Source organism: Eptatretus burgeri, chromosome 13 (genome assembly GCF_056783735.1).
Source record: "Eptatretus burgeri isolate ZD-2024b chromosome 13, Ebu_testis_v1, whole genome shotgun sequence".
Taxonomy (NCBI): Eukaryota; Metazoa; Chordata; class Myxini; order Myxiniformes; family Myxinidae; genus Eptatretus; species Eptatretus burgeri.
Genome location: NC_140973.1, coordinates 28275765 through 28293070, shown reverse-complemented (window position 1 = coordinate 28293070; position 17306 = coordinate 28275765). Strand labels below are relative to the sequence as shown.

General features: G+C 40.7%; 1 protein-coding gene across 1 annotated transcript in view; it reads left to right on the top strand.

Annotated features, from left to right (window-relative positions):
* The window catches only part of LOC147014135 (gamma-aminobutyric acid receptor subunit alpha-2-like), a 287780-nt gene that overhangs the window by 65600 nt on the left and 204874 nt on the right, over positions 1-17306 (top strand). The window contains exon 5 of the mRNA XM_085851834.1: positions 15055-15122. Within this exon, the coding sequence (XP_085707960.1) occupies positions 15055-15122 (68 nt within the window). The remainder of the gene's footprint in view (positions 1-15054; positions 15123-17306) is intronic.

Below are 17306 nucleotides of genomic sequence, written 5' to 3'. Positions count from 1 at the left end.
GGGTCTGAACTTTGTAGTCTTTCAATGGATTTTTGATTGTGTTGTGCAAAGGGACATTGCGGTTACATTTGCCGTGCATCACCATGGCTTAAAAACAAACATCCAGGGCAGCTTGTCGAGCCCTGGCCAAGTGGCTTAAGCACTCAAATAAACACTCCAATGAAGCGATTGATAAGGAATGGCAGGCTTGGCAAGCGATTAGCGATCGCCGATCCGTCATATTAAACACCCCCTGGAGTGTCAAACAGTGTGCGAATTGGACAAATGAGCACTTTTTTTTTTAGCAGTCAAACTGCTGCTGAGGTCAGTGCTGCAGTTTAAATTTTGAAAATTGGCTCAGAGTAAGAGATTCAAGAACTTGTCGCATGTGCGGAAATGAAATAAAGCTGTGAACACTGGCGTCTCTGGGCACTTCTAAGCATTGCGATGTATACAGCAATTCATAGGTGTGAATATTCGGCATTCAATGATATGTAAGGAAAGAAAAAAAAAATTTTGCGCTCTTTATTGTTAAGAAACTGTTGTGGCCTGTTCCAAGTCAAGACGTTGTTGAGCAGGTCAATTTAAAAAAAATGGTGAATTAAGACCCCAGCAAACACAGAGGGCTGACAAAGGGGTTGACCAAGGATGAAGCCTTGATATAGGATAATTAAATAAGGCCATCAATTATCTTCAAAAGGGGTGTTTAAATTAACCCAAACACCCAATTTTCATTCGTGCACTCCCTTGGAGTTCCCTTAGTATGCGTGCAAAGTTTGAGGGCGTTCGGTTTCATGATTTTGAAGTTATGGAGAAGACACACACACACACACATGCACGCACACACGCACACACTGACATTTATTATAATGCTTTGAATTCTTAATTTCGATTACTCAAATTGCTTTTTCCAAACTGTTCCTTTAATCTGTATCAGCCATTAAATCCATAATGTTTAATTATGATGAATTGAAAAATAAATCAGTGGGATCTGATTTCAGGTGTCAAATAATGTACAGGAAGTAATTGAATGGTCACTATGATGGCAGATGTTTCCAGGTAACGTTTGCACTGGAAAAAAAAAACAAAAAAAAACAACAACATGATCCTTCAAATTTCTTCTTCTCCATGCACCACACATTTCTCTGCATTGAAGGAAATGCAGTTCTTTTCTGGAACATTCCTTGCACATATCTTTTTCATGCTATTATAAATGCACAAAGGGCAATTTACAGCATCCTTCATTTATGCATCTCATCACAAACTAAACGTTTGTGATGAGATGCATATCAGCAGGCATCTCTCCCCTAGGGCTCGAGAATATAAAGCAAAACTCTGCTTTCTTTTGCACAGTGCAGGTTTACTCCCAACTTCCCCACCCACTCGACCGAGAAGCATCTGGTGCAAAGGAAAATCTATGTTCACCGAGCCCTTCTTGGTCTACACCAGTTACATTGTATATCCCGGACCCATTCTTCAGCTGGAAAGATCACTAATCGTATGCTAGTATTGATTCCATATTTGAACGAGAACAGCACTCTGTGGAGCGCATACCTTTGCCAGGCTGAACAGTTTACGTTTTGTATCCCACTAATAGGCCGGATCTGCAACTGGCCCTTAACCAAAATCTAATCGGCTTGTTCTTGCCACCTACCCAATTAATCCACCCAGTTTTGTCATAACTCGTCCACAACTTTTTGAAATATTGTGCTATATATCGTTTTTGGCCCCATCTCTCAATGGGTAAAAATCACTTGAAAAATTTTTAAACTCTCGTATCCAGATCCCGATCTTCACCAAAATCAAATCATTTCGTCCTTGTCACACGCCCAAGCTATCCACCAAATTTCATCTGAATCCGTTCACAACTTTTTGAGATATCCTGCTCACAGACAGACCACCTTCATTGGCAGAGGTAATGATCCTGCGCAGCTTGTGTACGGCCAACTAATCTACGAGTTGTTGCCACCTAATAGTTAGTATAGTAATGGAGTCATCGGAAAGTGGGGAGGTCAGCCAGAGGGATTGATTGCATGGCAGTAACCGGCAGAGCAGGTGACTTCATGATAGGAGACCCGGTCATGCTTTTAATCAGTCATGCCTTTAAGGAACATGCAGTGATGATATGCACTGAATTTATATTGGCTTCAGAATATATTGGCTTGGACATCATGAAGCAATGTCTCTTTATCATTTGTAATATGATGTGCACAGAACGTATATTTGGCACTGAACATATCGGCCAACACATCTTTCAGCAGTGTACCTTTTTATCAGGCATAATATGAGCACAGGTTTGGATATTGTATGAAAAACTGCCTATTGGCCTTTGTTGATTTAAAGATACAAATAGCGAGTTATTAATGACTGACATTTTTACAACGGAAAACTTACCACCCACGAGTTTCCAATAAGGTTTGGGAAAAAAAATTCTATACAGCTCAACAAGAGAAATAATTAACCTATAATTCCAGCTCCTGCCACCTATTATTATTATTATTAATAATAATCTTATTCTGTGTACACAAGGATATTTCAATAGGGAAATAATCAAATTCTTGTGAATCCTCCATTCTGAGCTGCATTTTGGCAAATGAAGCATTCTCGACTTGACTGTTTGTGAAGAAGTGTTCGAATTTGTATGTCTCAGAAATTTAATTGCGACGATTTTTGTATGAAAATAAGAATTAGCATTGTTTTGAAGAAATGTATTGTCTATCCAAGAAGTGATGCTTTGATCAAAACAATAGGTTTCATTTCATGGAGGCATTTTTGTGAAAGTAACAAATTCAAAGCAGTGTTGTCAGTTTGCTGATGTTGTGGTCGAAGGTCAACAGTCCAATCAAAATGCGGTTGATCTGTGACCTATGTTCTGGCATACTGAAACAGAAGACCAAGAAAGAACCCGTAGAAGTAAAGAGCAAAGATGGAGTCATCAGGAGGAACCTGGATAGGATTCGGGTTTCAGCCGCTACTCCACTACCCTCAAAGCCATCCAGGTGCAGCCAAGTGAGCCTTACAGAAAAATTTCTGCAAGAATTCACTTTTCCTTGGAGAGATAGATACCGAAAGAGAGGAATATAGAGTAAAAGAGATGAAAGAGAAGAAAAAGCCAGAATTAGAATGAATAAAGATCTGGCCGTCAATGTGTTAGTCGACTGTCGCCAATTTGAATAGAGCTGTGATGGAGATCAAACAAATTGTGAATACATATATATATATATATATATATATATATATATATATATATATATATATATATATATATATATATATATATATATATATATATATCATCAATCGATCCATTATTCATTTGGCCTCCATTACCAAATTCAAATATAGCCTTAATACAGGATGTTGTCATTTATTCAATCTAATGTGTTTGTTTGATAATATGTACAGTCCCAAGCAGGACTCTCTTTTTGATTCCCTTCATATTACATTTCCGTAAGATTTTGCTGATATTTTTCTTTACACATTTCTTATTCAGTCCAAGGACACCTAGTACACCAGGGTCATAATGTGCCTTATTCTGGTTATTTCAATCTCATGGTCCATAACTGACACTTTTTCCTTAATGGAGACAATTCTTTCTGTTGGTACTATCATGTCAAATGACATCAACATATCTTCTTCTTTTGATCCTATAAGATGACATCTCATTGATTAGCTTTGATCTCTTGTTCTGTGTGCATGGACACATCCTGCAAAATTGCAATTTTTTGCTACTGTTTCTGACTCATGTTTTGACCATTTCTCTGTTGCTGGCAATTTCTATAATTGGCCTATTGTCCATTGGATATAGTTCCATGTTTTGTTGGATGAAGAAACTTAGCTTCGCATACATGAATCATATTCACATCTGAAAGCCTTGGAACCAAAAACTGTTATTTCATTTTCATAATTCTCTCTTTGTTAAGATTTGGCATCCTGAGATCATCAATTGTGCTGTTTCTTCAAATCAGCACCATTCTGCATAACATGTCTGTATCGTCTCTTTTTATTAATTGGCCAAAATATTTCTGCCTTCTTGTGGAGTTGGTAGGAGGTTCAGTTTTGACCCAAGTCTTTTTGGAATCAGGTAGTTCGACTGGCAGGAATTTGTATTTTAGCCTGGGTGCTGGCAATGACTCACTTGTGGGTGCAGTGAAGTGGAGTTGTGGAAATGAGGGAGAACAGGAGATGGTGCTGTGCAGCATACTTGAAATTTTGTCGGGCAACCGAATCAGGGAGACAGTTCGACAGAAAAGAAAAGAGGTGTTTGAAATATTCCAATGACAGGGAGGGCCTTTGATTCCATGTCCTCAAGGGGGTGTAATATGGGAAGTGGCAGCATCAGTCCACAATGGGGAGCCATAATCTGACACTCAGGATAAAAGCTTTGTAGACTGTGATGAGGACAGCAGAAGAAGGACCTGACCCTGTGGAGAATTCCAAGGTGGCCTGCTTTGGAGGCCAGCTTGAAGATATGATCTGCACCGGATCGTTTGTCACTGATGGTGAAGCCCAGAAGCTCCAGAGACTACTTTTCCAAAAGGCTGTCCATAAATAGAAAATAGAGGAATTTTTCTGCCAGTCCTTTTAAAGAGACAAAGTGAGAATATCAGTCTTTCTTGCCCTGAAAGACATATTCCAGTTAAATGACTAGTTGCTTGTTTTCTCCAGAATAGCAGAGATGAATGCTGCTCCAACTTGCACATCGGAGGTGTGTGGAACTATGACACAGAGTGGTCATCTGCAAAGTGATTCAATTGATTTTGCAGAGAAAAGGATCTGCAGTTGATATATGTCAAGAACAGGATTGTTCCGAGAACTACCTTGAGGGACACTGACCTCTAGAGGAACAGCCTGGGATAATGTTCCGTCCAAAGCATATCACTGCTACTGAGTGCACAATAAAATGATAGGCAGTCTTCACAGGAACCATAGATACTATTATAAACATAATAGTTTGGAAAATATGGAGGGATACCAAACAGAACCAAAGACATGGAAAATATCGAGTGAGATAGCCCTGACCTCTTGTTTGAGATTGAGGGCATCCATCCATTACTGACGTACAAATGAAGCAGTTTGTTCAAGGTGGAATAACCTAAGTGGAAGTCAAACTGATGATCGGAGATCAGAGAGTGAGGGAAAGTGTCTTGACATCAAATGAAATTATCGATTTAATTACTTTGCTTATAATGATGTGAAGAGGTTGACTAGTTTATAATTAAGAGGGCCAGGTTTAGTTCAATTATTATGAATTTGGATGATATTAGCTGTCAAAATGGTATTAAAAAAAAAAGTTGTTGGAAGGGGGGAGGGGCATCCACTGGTGGATTATAAGATGGGTGCAAATCAAAGAGGGTGAGGGTGGGCGGTGAGTATGAGTGAGTGTGGGACATCTGGTGAAAGAAAATTTTTATAAGACATGTAACTTCTGAAGATGAGGCAGCACCCTGTTGGGTTAGATCCATTAGACTGGAGCATAAGCCTCAAATTGGAAAGCGTAGGCATGTTGCATGGCTGGGCTGAGGTTAAGGGGATTAGTGGTCGAGTGAGGAGGGGATTGAATTTGTTGGCACAGCGTTGGGTGGAGGCATAGGTCATGGGGATGTTGGTCGGGGTGTTGAGCGCAGATGCACTGTGGGCATGGGTGTAGGTCGGAACAGAAGATATAAACGAGTAAATGTTGACGAGGAATGATGGACCAGTGCAGTGCATCTGCATTAACCACAAGATAATTTCCATCTCGGGATACCTAAATCGGCAATGCTGTGACACACATCAATGTTGGTGCGATAATTGGGTTTCTGAATGCTTTCAGGAAGTTTATATTGTACCTTCCTGAAATAGGCAGGTACATTGTACCTGCCTGCTTGACTGTTATGAATGGATATATTCACTACCATTGAGGAAGGTGTAATAGATTGCAACGCCAAGGGTAGGCGTAACTGACATTCAAAGTCTTAAAAAGAACAGCTTCCAGGGGAATGAGATGGGTGTAAAGCAGAGATGGAGAAGGAAAAAAAACCCTAAAAAGAACTAATCTGGCCCGTTGAAGCTGGGTGAGAAACATGACTCACATGCAATAAAATATATCGACAAACATGTACAGTAGTTGAACAGCAATTAATTCTCAAGGGCAACAAAGGACACAATCATGGTTGACTTGTGCAGACGACAGCGAGAACAGGCAAACACTTTTAATACGGCTGGAAAACTGAGCTTTGCAGTAATGAAGAAACTTACCTTTGCAGAAATGAAGCACATTCATGCTTCATTTCTGTTAGGGTTAGTTAAAGGTTAGGTAAAGCCTTGGAACAAAAAAGTTATTTCATTTCCTTCTATTCAGTCTTGATTCTATACTATTTCCTCCAGTGTGTGTGTGTGTGTGTGTGTGTGTGTGTGTGTGTGTGTGTGTGTGTGTGTGTGTGTGTGTGTGTGTGTGTGTGTGTGTGTGTGTTTTCGTTCGTTTGTTCTCCACAAATTACCATTCCAAATTGAAGTTGTAATAAAATATAATTAAAGGGATACAACTTGTTCGACAATATTACCATTTAGGCTCGGCCGGCTTGCCCCCTTCTTCTGCTACCAGTGTCCATAAACATTTTGTGCCACTCACAAATCATTTTTGTTGATGGTGGATGGCTTCACTCAGTCATCCTGAACATCCATTGAACATTGTCGCCCAGAGCCTGGCTTAGAGACCTGTATACATCTGCCACTTAAGATAATTTGAATGTTGATTTGAGTAATAGACACATATAGTTTTAAAACTTCACGAGGTGGGATTTTGAAAAACCCAGCATAACTGAGGAACGGTCATGTTTCAAAATGGCTGCCACATGGTTATCAACCACCAAGAAATGCACATATGCTTTGATGGAAACATTGTAAAAGAATGGTTCTGATATCCATAATATAATGTGGCTTTAGGTATGCTGAATACAATGGCATTGCTGAAAATGATTTTTGACGATGCCTCGTTACTGTAATCCAAGATGGCCGCCCATAGAAAATTTTTCCACGGTCATAACTCAGAAACTATTTGACATAGAGGGATGAATGAGGTGTCTTTCCCCACTAAATCAGGGTTGCCTCATTGATTGAAGGGGGTCTCAAGGTTGTCTGAGGTCTCGGTCACTCAAAATCCAAGATGGCAGCCCATCGCAACAATGTCAAATTTTCCTACTGTCAAAACGTAGACACTATATATTTGACCGAGAGGGATGAATGAAGTGTCTTTTCCCACCAAGTTGAGAGTATCAGATTCAATAAATGTGTTTTCATGTAGTCTGGGGTCAAAATCAACAGAAATTAATGTATATGATATTTAAAGGCATTTATTAGACATTTTTGATTTTAGAAATATCTGGGTTTAATCTGAACATTTTCCATAGAAACTTTGAAACCCCCTTCAATCAATCAGGCAACCTTGATTTATTGGGGAAAGACACCTCTGAACTGTTTGACCTAAACTCATGACAGAGATGTTAAGATGCCTGTCATCCATGTACCGTGACACAACAGAAAACTTCATCATGTAGCAAGGAACAAGATTATATTATGAAAAACGCAAAGCAATGCTGCAATGAGCACAATGATAATTTTTGGAGTCAAGTAATGGGCAAAGCTTAGCCCGATACAACTTTAATCATATAAAAAAGATGAGCGACATGAATGTTAAGTGTTCATACTACTTATTTTGGCAGTCTGATTCCTGTGAATTGTGACAAGAGACGACACACACACACACACACACACACACACACACACACACACACACACACACACACACACACACACACACACGTCCTCCTTTTGCACAAGGACAGCTTTCACTGGCAAAAAAGTCTGACCTGGTCAAATGTTTGAGAAGATGTCTTGCATCTGGCACCGGTCCACACACAAACGAGGTATTCATCAACCTTCTTCAATGCCTCCTCGCTCAAATCATGGGACTTGGCAAAATTTTCCAGGTATTTCTCAGGCTCACATGTGAGTGCAGCATGTTTTGTCCCAATTTTGCTCAGAGCATCATCTCCAGTGAGCATGTGCACCTTCACTGGGACCCAACACAAACTCAGGCCCAGCTTCTCAACAAGAATGTGCAGTGGTAGGATGTCTTCTATGTTTGCCTAAGCCAAACTCCACCCAGAGCTCACACAGACCATGCACTCACCACTTTGTGGTGAAAGGCAGTAGCCTTACTACTGTATTTGTGTCATTCTATACCACCAAGAGCCGCTCACAGCCTCGGGCCACTTCCCATGTACAATGAAGCACCAGTCTATCATCCACTTCTTCGACACTGCCCATTAGCACATCAATATTGGCAGACATTGAGGATTCCTCTGATGATCACTCCAGGCATATCAACTCATCTGGGACCACTTCATCATCAGCAATGCATCCACGAAGAATGATGGGAAGTTGAGTGCTGTTCAATGGCAAGCACATGAGTGAGACACTGTAAATCAGTCTTATTACTCAGTGATGGCCAGAACCTGTCCATTTGTTGTGGTATTGGGACATCTGGACCTATGAGTTCCATATCAACGGCTCCATTACCAGCGGCACGCCGAGTTCTCTCACCACCTTTGACAGAGGATTCCAGATAGCTGTCAAAGATAACATGGAGGCTGGTCCTGGAACATAGAGATTGACCTGCAGAGACAACACATCTTGTAGCATTTGCGAATATCACAAAAGAAGACAGAGCTGTGAAAGAATGGATTCTATACATGAAGTCCAATATGAAGGCTGCATCACCTCATGGGAAGACCATATCTTCATATGCCAGATGCTTCTCAATTTCTGCTATAAGCTTGCTTTTCTCTGTTTTTTATGTGAGATTACCTTCAAAGATGATTGAAGATGGCAGGATATCATGAGAGTAGATTGATTCCAGTGATATGCCCCACTCTTTCACAATATCAATGTGATGCTGAGCAGCAGCTAGTATCTTCTGTGGAAACAACAACAGTAGAAACTGGGGTTTCGGAGGGTGATTTAGAGTCGAGTTGAGTCGAGGCAGGTTTCTTTTTGAGAGGGTGATGGAGAGTTTATTTTTATTCTCAAGAAATCGCTCCTTGCGAAACTCCTTGTAGCAGCGGTTCCCATTCATGAGAGCCTGAAGCAGACGCGCAGACGCTTCATCATCTGCTAGCTGCTTAGTGATGCAGTTTTGCAGCTTGATCCCTGGTGCTTGAATGATGAAGGGATTGCCTCTGTTGCACACAAAGTCCAGAAGCCATGCCACATTTTGTCCAGATGCTCTGCTTTTCTACCTATGAGATCATGATGGACCTTTTCAGATTCACAATGGTCCATTGAGCTGTTGGTTGTCATCTCTCTCTCAAGGTTGTTTGAAATGAGAAGAATCTCATGAAAGATGAGCTGCAATTCAACCACAACAGCTGTGTTTCTTGTCTGACCCACAATTCTGTCCTTGCTCTTTGACACCCTCTGAAATGTTAGAAAATCATCTGAAGCATTAGAAAATAAAATTAAGAATCACGATACAAGAAAAGAAGCAAACTTCAGTTTGAAATATGTGCATTTAACAGTGGTGGATCCTGACGTGATGGGGGGGGGGGGCTGCGCATGTGGGTGGGTGTGAAATATTACATACTCTGAGATGTATGGACCATGGAAAGCAATTCAAATGCTACGAAGATGTGAATATTCCATGCTTTAGGCTGAAAAGCACCTTGACCTTGGCCATGGAAGGTGACCTTGACCTTGAATCACAAAACTAACCACAAAAACAGAATCGGCATCCTCAAAAACCCCTATTAGCATATTTCATTTGACTATGACATTTGGTTCAAAAGTCGTGATATGCCCTTATGCCCGATGGTGGCCATATTGGATATGCCAAATATGATTTGATGATTTGCGACATGCTCCTACATTTGTGGGGAATTGCCTCGCGTATTCGCGGTTTTCGCGGCGATTTGTTTTTTTTTCACGAGCCTTGAGCATAACACAGTTCTAAAACATATCTTCCATGAGCCACGCACAAAGCAGCTGGATGTACGTACAGTACAATACTGTACATAGGCAGAAACACATATCTTCTACGAGCCGTGAACTTGAAATGCTTCATGTACGTGTATTGTAGCTTCGCGGGATGTCTCACCGGTGTAACGCGTTGTTCCCCACGACGCCATCCTCCGGTGAGTTACTTACAGAATGAAAACACTAACAGCATCTATCATAGATGACAAGTCACCTGGATTTCATGGGTTTGACCTGTTTTGTTTGTGAAAACCCACAGACACGTTTTAGTATCATCAAAACCCACTCTGGATGGAAAGTTCGATCCATTATAAAATGCAATGTTTCGCTTCCATTCCACTCGCAAGGATTGACACAAAGACTGTTAGACCTGGGATGTATTCAGTTACCAAGATTCTTGTGGAGTGCTCGCCAAGTAGCTTAATCACTCAAGCAAGCATTCCACCATTCGACACTGTTGATAAGGAACAGCTGGCTTGGCAAGCGAGAGCAAGCTTATTGATAATGGAACACACCCTGGGTCTGTTCAGTTATTAAGCAGCCTGCGTTTCATTGGGGGTGCATCAGCGGCATAGCCGCATCCCAACCAATGATGCAACCAGCAGCCACAGGCTGCACTCGATAGCGAGAGAGTGTAAATCACCATCTTGCTCCCAACAGCACCATCTGAGCTGTTACATTTTTAAAACGCTCAGCATAATCTGCCTGTAGATTGGAAAGATGTTACGTCCTGTGAGTTAACGAATGGAAACGTTGAGCATATCTAGAAGAGTAATTAGCAGCGAGCGGCAAACTGACTAATTACACAATGACATCGCTCACCACATCTCTTCTCAGCTGCCGAATACAGCATCACCCCTAAAAGTCCCCCACAAACAATGCACAGACTACTCACCCTCCTACAGTTACCCACAATGCATGCATCAAGCTCGTAGGGGAGTGTGCCTCTGCAGACCACGTGCGGCCAAGGCATTCCCTGCAGAACTTGCAAGCCTCATTGAGCAGAAGGGATACCTGCCAGAGCAGGTCTTTAACGCTGATGAGACTGGCTTGTTTTGGAAAAAAATGCTGACCAGAACGTTCATCTCAGCGCAAAAGCAAAGCAGCCGGCTTCAAGGCCGCAAAGGACCAGGTATCCCTTCTCCTCTGAAGAACAAAAACAAGCAGGTGCTGCACATGTATAGGAGGGCGAACAGGAAGATGTGGATGACTTCTGAACTTTATATTGACTGGATCCATACCGGTTTCGTTCCTCAGGTCGAGAGGTACCTAACAGGAAAGAGCCTTTTGTTCAAGGTACTCCTGCTGCTTGATAACGCTCCTGGCCACCCCATGGACCTGAATGGCTCATCGTCATTGTCATCATCATCATCATATCGTTTGTTTAATTTAAAAATTGAAGCGGTATATGATGTTGTTGCTGTTCTTTTTTTCGTTTTGCGGAATGGTACGGTATGGTTGAGATACTTTAAAATACATTCTTCATTAAATTGGAAACAGTATCTGGTGTTGTCGCTTTTTTTCTTTGTAAACATCTTTAAGTCAACTGTAATCCTGCATTCATGGTCGAAAACATTTTCAACTTTAAAAACTTTCCCCTTTCAACCAGGAACCAGCGTTATCCCCCTTGTCCCCATTGTAACAATGACGAAACACTCATGGATCTTTCCCCCACACTCGTGGATTTTTTTCGGGTCGAGAAATCCCCGGAACCTATCCCTCATTTCCCATTAAAACAATGCATCCACATTCGTGGTTTAAACTGTGTGTGTGTGTGTGTGTGTGTGTGTGTGTGTGTGTGTGTGTGTGTGTGTGTGTGTGTGTGTGTGTGTGTGTGTGTGTGTGTGTGTGTGTGTGTGTGTGTGTGTCAAAACATAAGGATTGCAATGAGCACTCCGCTGATCCCCATTGAACACAGAGTCCACTCCAAAGCGTCACCTCCAACACAGAGACTTCGGCCCACTGACTCTGTCAAAGAGAGAGATTGGGACCATACTCTGTGCAGAGCATTGGTGCTGCTGAAGCAGTCTCCTTGGCTATGGGGTACAATCCTGGACGGGTCGCCACTCCGACACAGTATACCAGCAGGCTGGCACTCATTTTGCTGACCTCGGAAGGATGACAGGCAGAGTCAACTCCACCTGGTATTAATTCAACTGCTGAGGGGATTTGAACTCGGGACCCTCAGATCCCAAGCCCACCACCCTAACCATTAAGCCAACACCAGGCATAAAAACAAACTCCTGAACCTAATAACCAATCATACCTGCCCACAGTGTCAACAAACAAATGGGATGCCTTGCGTAACAATGTTCTTAACTGGGCCCACACTCACACCATGATAGAGAAGACAGAGGGATTTCAACAAGACTGGAAAGAGTTGGCGGGCAAACCCAGCAAGTTCCCGAGAGAGAGAAGTCCAAGTCACTCCTAAGCCACTGTAGAGGAAAGGGTGAAGGTCATGACTGGCTGGGTGACATGTGGCTTTGCTCTTCGGAGCTTTGGTCTGGTGCACCTTCAGATTGGCATCTCCTCATTTTTCCTCTTTTATCTTTCTCACCCTCACCTTTTATCAGCTCGGACACACACGTCACCGATAACGCTTTACGCCCCTCCGCTCACTCACAAGTGGGCGGATCGACCCCCTCCATGGCCTCTCCACCTGAGCTCTGAATCATCATGGTCCGGTTATGGAAGCTTGATGGCTTTTGCCACCAAAACTTGCCCTGCCGGCCAACAGAACACTAAAAATCACATATATATGACAGATTACAGAGGGCAGAATGGAAACAAGCTCAAATGACCTAAGATCCTCGTCCTCTTCATGATGACGTCATAAAAACGAATATGACGTCATTGTGATGTATCAGGTTTGCGATAAATTATCTGTGCTCATGCCCGGCTTGATTCCCGCAAACAAAATTCAAACAGCTTGCCCAATTTCAGAGGTAATGGTATAGGCGATTTCCATTAGCGGCGATATTATGACGTCAACTTTTTTTCTAGGAAGAATTTCCAAAATCGGAGATGGTTACTGTCTGCGCGTGGGCTTTCTGCATATACATGGCAAGTTTCACGAAGATCCGATGAAAACTCTGGGTTGTGAAACAAAAAATGTCAAAAAATAGGAATGATGTCATAAAAATTGATATGACATCATAGTGATGTATCATATGTGCGGTAATTCATCTCTGCTAATGCTCTGTTCGATTCCCGCAAACAAAATTCAAAAGGCTTGCCGAGTTTGAGTTAATTTTTAAGGCGATTTCCATTAGCGGAGATATTTTGACGTTCATAACTTTTTTTCTCGGAGGAATTTTCAAAATCAGAGATGGTTACTGTCTGCGCAGGATATTTTTACATATATACGCCAAGTTTCAGGAAATTTAGATGAAAACTGTAGGCTGTGAAACAAAAAAGTCCACAAGAAGAAGATGAAGAACAACAACGTGAGTGAGACTTCGAGATCCTCCACGAGGATCTAAAAATGGGGTCAAATGGGTTGATAATTTTCAATACACACAATAGGGAAGGTAGACTTCATCTAACATCTCGTGATGATTCAATTAAAAACACTGGATTCTGAAATAATTTGGCATCCTACTATCGGTAGAGATTTTTAATGTTGAGTTTCGTCCCAACACTCAATACATTTTGAACATGGTTTACACATAATGATGGAATGCCTGAATATACTGCTCCAGGAAAATGTTATTTCACTTAACGCATTTTGCCATTTTCTTGCATGTCATCAAATTGGTCCAGAATATTTTTAATCTTTCTGGTAAGACCACTTTTAACCTAGAGAGATATATATATATATATATATATATATATATATATATATATATATATATATATATATATATATATATATATATATATATATATATATATATATATATATATATATATATATATATATATATATATAGATATAGAGATATAAAAAAAAAAAACTCCCCCCTTCCCCATCCGACCTCCTGACAATGAATATTATTGTTCTGCACCAGCAAAACTCAGCACATACTTTAGTCCTTTCCTATTTACTTTATTATTGTGCACTTTATTATTGTGTTTTTAATGATCTTAAACATGCCATTCACAGAATTTGTTACATCTTCTTTTGTGTGCAACACAAGGCTGTGGTGTAGCCTCATTGGCTGAAGGCATGGCCTTGCCACTGATGCAATGCCCTCTGCTGGTGAGGACAGAAATTTGGAATTTGTTCATAGGACTTGCGATAACTTGCCTGCTCTTTGCGAAGGACACAATGGGACCTTTAACGTCCACCAACTAACGCTGACAGACAAGACGCCCGTTTAACGTCCATTTGAGGGACGTGACGCGCGATGATGAATCGCGCTGCCTGTGAAACACCGGGATGACAGTTCATAGCTGGGTCTGGATTCAAATCCAGGATAGGTAGTTTAGAGGTGAGTGTGCGTACCTCTCAGATATCCTACCAGCCCATGCGTTGCATATTAATAGTCTATAAACATAAATTATTTATTTCCATTAACTTCTGACTTTTAGGTTCCATGACTAAACTATAAAACATTTGCATTCCTACAACCACTGCAATATCCTCAAACGTTCCCTGTCATGTATGCGTTTGTTTGTTGAAGTTGGGTGATTAGTTTCATATAGATGCCAAAGGAAATTTATATACAGTATTTAAGAAGAAAAAAATGTTGTTTTCTAATTCCTTCACACAAGTGCTAATTTGTTTATGTGAAGCAAAACAACATCTAATAGGGAACAATATATGCTGCAACATCATTCAGAATATGCTGGGAATCCAAAGGAGTTAAAAAAAAACCTATCCACATGTGTTTTTGTGTTGTCTTGTTGCCATGGGTTAAACTGCACATTTTCTCAATGCAGACACGATTACATGGTATCGTCATCTTTGACCATTCAAACACCCCACAAGACAGTTTCAATGATGTCGCTTTGGTGACCTTAACCCCCACAGTGCTTGCTCTTTATACTAAGACCTGTGTATTTTATGCTGAATGTTCAGAATTGTCAGAGGCTTTTTTGTTTCTTTTTTGACAGAGAATGTCACCGAGGTGCAAACAAACATCTATGTGACGAGTTTCGGGCCTGTGTCTGACACAGAAATGGTAAGTTTTGATGACAGAATTGGTTTACATCAGTATCGGTCATTTTAGTTGTCTTTGGACCGTTTTTGTTTTCCTTCTGTCAGTGTCATGGCCTGTTGAGAGATGGCTATGATGTGAATAGAAAGCACTTTTGTAAAAATGATACACATTATATTGAGGCTGACATGAGAGTGATGCGAGATGAAGCTATATATTATTTTGGTAAAACCATGAGCCTATTGGGATGGTGTAATGGAAGTGCACTTGCTTTTCAATGATCTAGAATGAAGAACTTTTTTCTCTGACGAAGGGTTAATGCCCAAAATGTCACCTTCTCTTTGCTTCCCATGGCGGTTAATGAACCTCGATCAACGTCCTGTTGATTTCATTCATTTTTTTTCAACAATCTGGTCGAGGTTCAATCCCTGATCAGTCAAAACTGTCAAGTTGGTGCATCACAGATTGTATCATCCTATTTTGGTTGTTAAGCCGGGTGTTCCGTCTGCCAGCATTAGTTGGTGGACAGTAAAGATCCAACAGTATCTTGTGAAGAGTATGTGAGTTAGAGCCGACAGCCTGAATAAATTGTGAATTAGAGCAGCCACATTTAATCAAACGTCAGAACTGACCATCCAGTTTGTGAAAGAATTTGGCCAAAATCTTTCTATGGCCGACCTCCATAAGAATATGGAAATAAATGTGGCCATTAAATAAGTAGTATAGCTTCAGTGAAGTATGTTACCATGCTGAAAAAGTGCTCAGGGTGATACTAAAACAAAAGGAACTAGAAGGGCACTCGGTCGAGCGCATATCTCCGCCACGTAATGCCTGATCCACGAGAACATATCGGGCCCAATATATTTTTGAAATATCATGCTTAAAGGACTATATAGTTTTTGGACTGATCTCTCAATAGTGAAAAATAACTTTAAAAAATTCTCGAATCTGGATCCAGATTTGGATCTTCATCAAAATTGAACCAATTGTTTCTTGTCACATACCCAGCATGTCCGCTAAGTTTCGTCTGAATCCATCCACAACGTTTTGAGATATCGTGCTATGTATCATTTTTTGCCCTATCTCTCAATGGTATAGAATCACTGAAAAATTCTAGTAGTCGGATGCGGATCCAGATCTTCACCAAAATCTAATCAGTTCATACGTGCCATACACCCAGCTGCCCACCAAATTTCATCCATATACGTCCACAACTTTTTGAGATATCCTGTACACAAACAGACAAACAAACAAGAAGAAGACGTCATGTAAACAAGAAGAAGACGATACTTACAAAATCCATAAAACAAATTTGACCTCAAAAATAATTGGTGGTTGAATTCAATGACCAAATATGCAACTTCAAATTTCAAGTGAATCGGATGTAAATTGAGGATTTTCGAAATACCACCTTCGTTGTTGACCTTGGGCCTATGTTGACCTTGTGGTCTTTGTTCACCTGTATAATAATTGGTGGTTAAATTCAGTGACATGAAATATACATCCTCTTCAAATTTCAAGCCAATCGGATGAAAATTGAGGAATATAGAAATGTCACCAAAGTTGTTGACCTTTGTTGACCTTTTGGTCGATGCTGACCTAAAAAAAAATACTTGGCTGGTTGAATTCAGTGACCTGAAATATAAATCCTCTTCAAATTTCAAGTCAATCATATGAAAATTGAGTATTTTAGAAATCCCACCTAAGTTGTTGACCTTTGGCCTATGTTGATCTTTTGACCTTTTGACCTTAAAAACAATAGGCTTCTTCCTTATGCCAAATTCTACCATGTGGTGAAGTTTCGTGAAGATCGGTTTAAAATTGTGACCTGTCGGCGACAAACAGACAAACAGAATGCACTTGGGTGGCAGACGATAGACAGAACAACAAAATCGACTGACCAATATACTTGAAAAATCTTCGAATTTGCAAGTAACAAACAAACAGACAGAAAGGGGTGAAAACATCACCTCCTTCACCTTCGGTGGCGGAGGTAATTACTGAACATTTGCTTTTGTTTTTGAACATGTAATTAGGGGCTAAATTTGACGGAAGCTTTTCCCTCTTTTAGGAGGAAGTGCAATGAGATATACATTGGTATCAATGTGATATAGACATATCTGACAGGTCTTCAACATCAACAGGATGGTTATCGATGGTGAAAATAAGTGTGAGATCTAATAAAATGTTGACAGCAATGTTATTGAC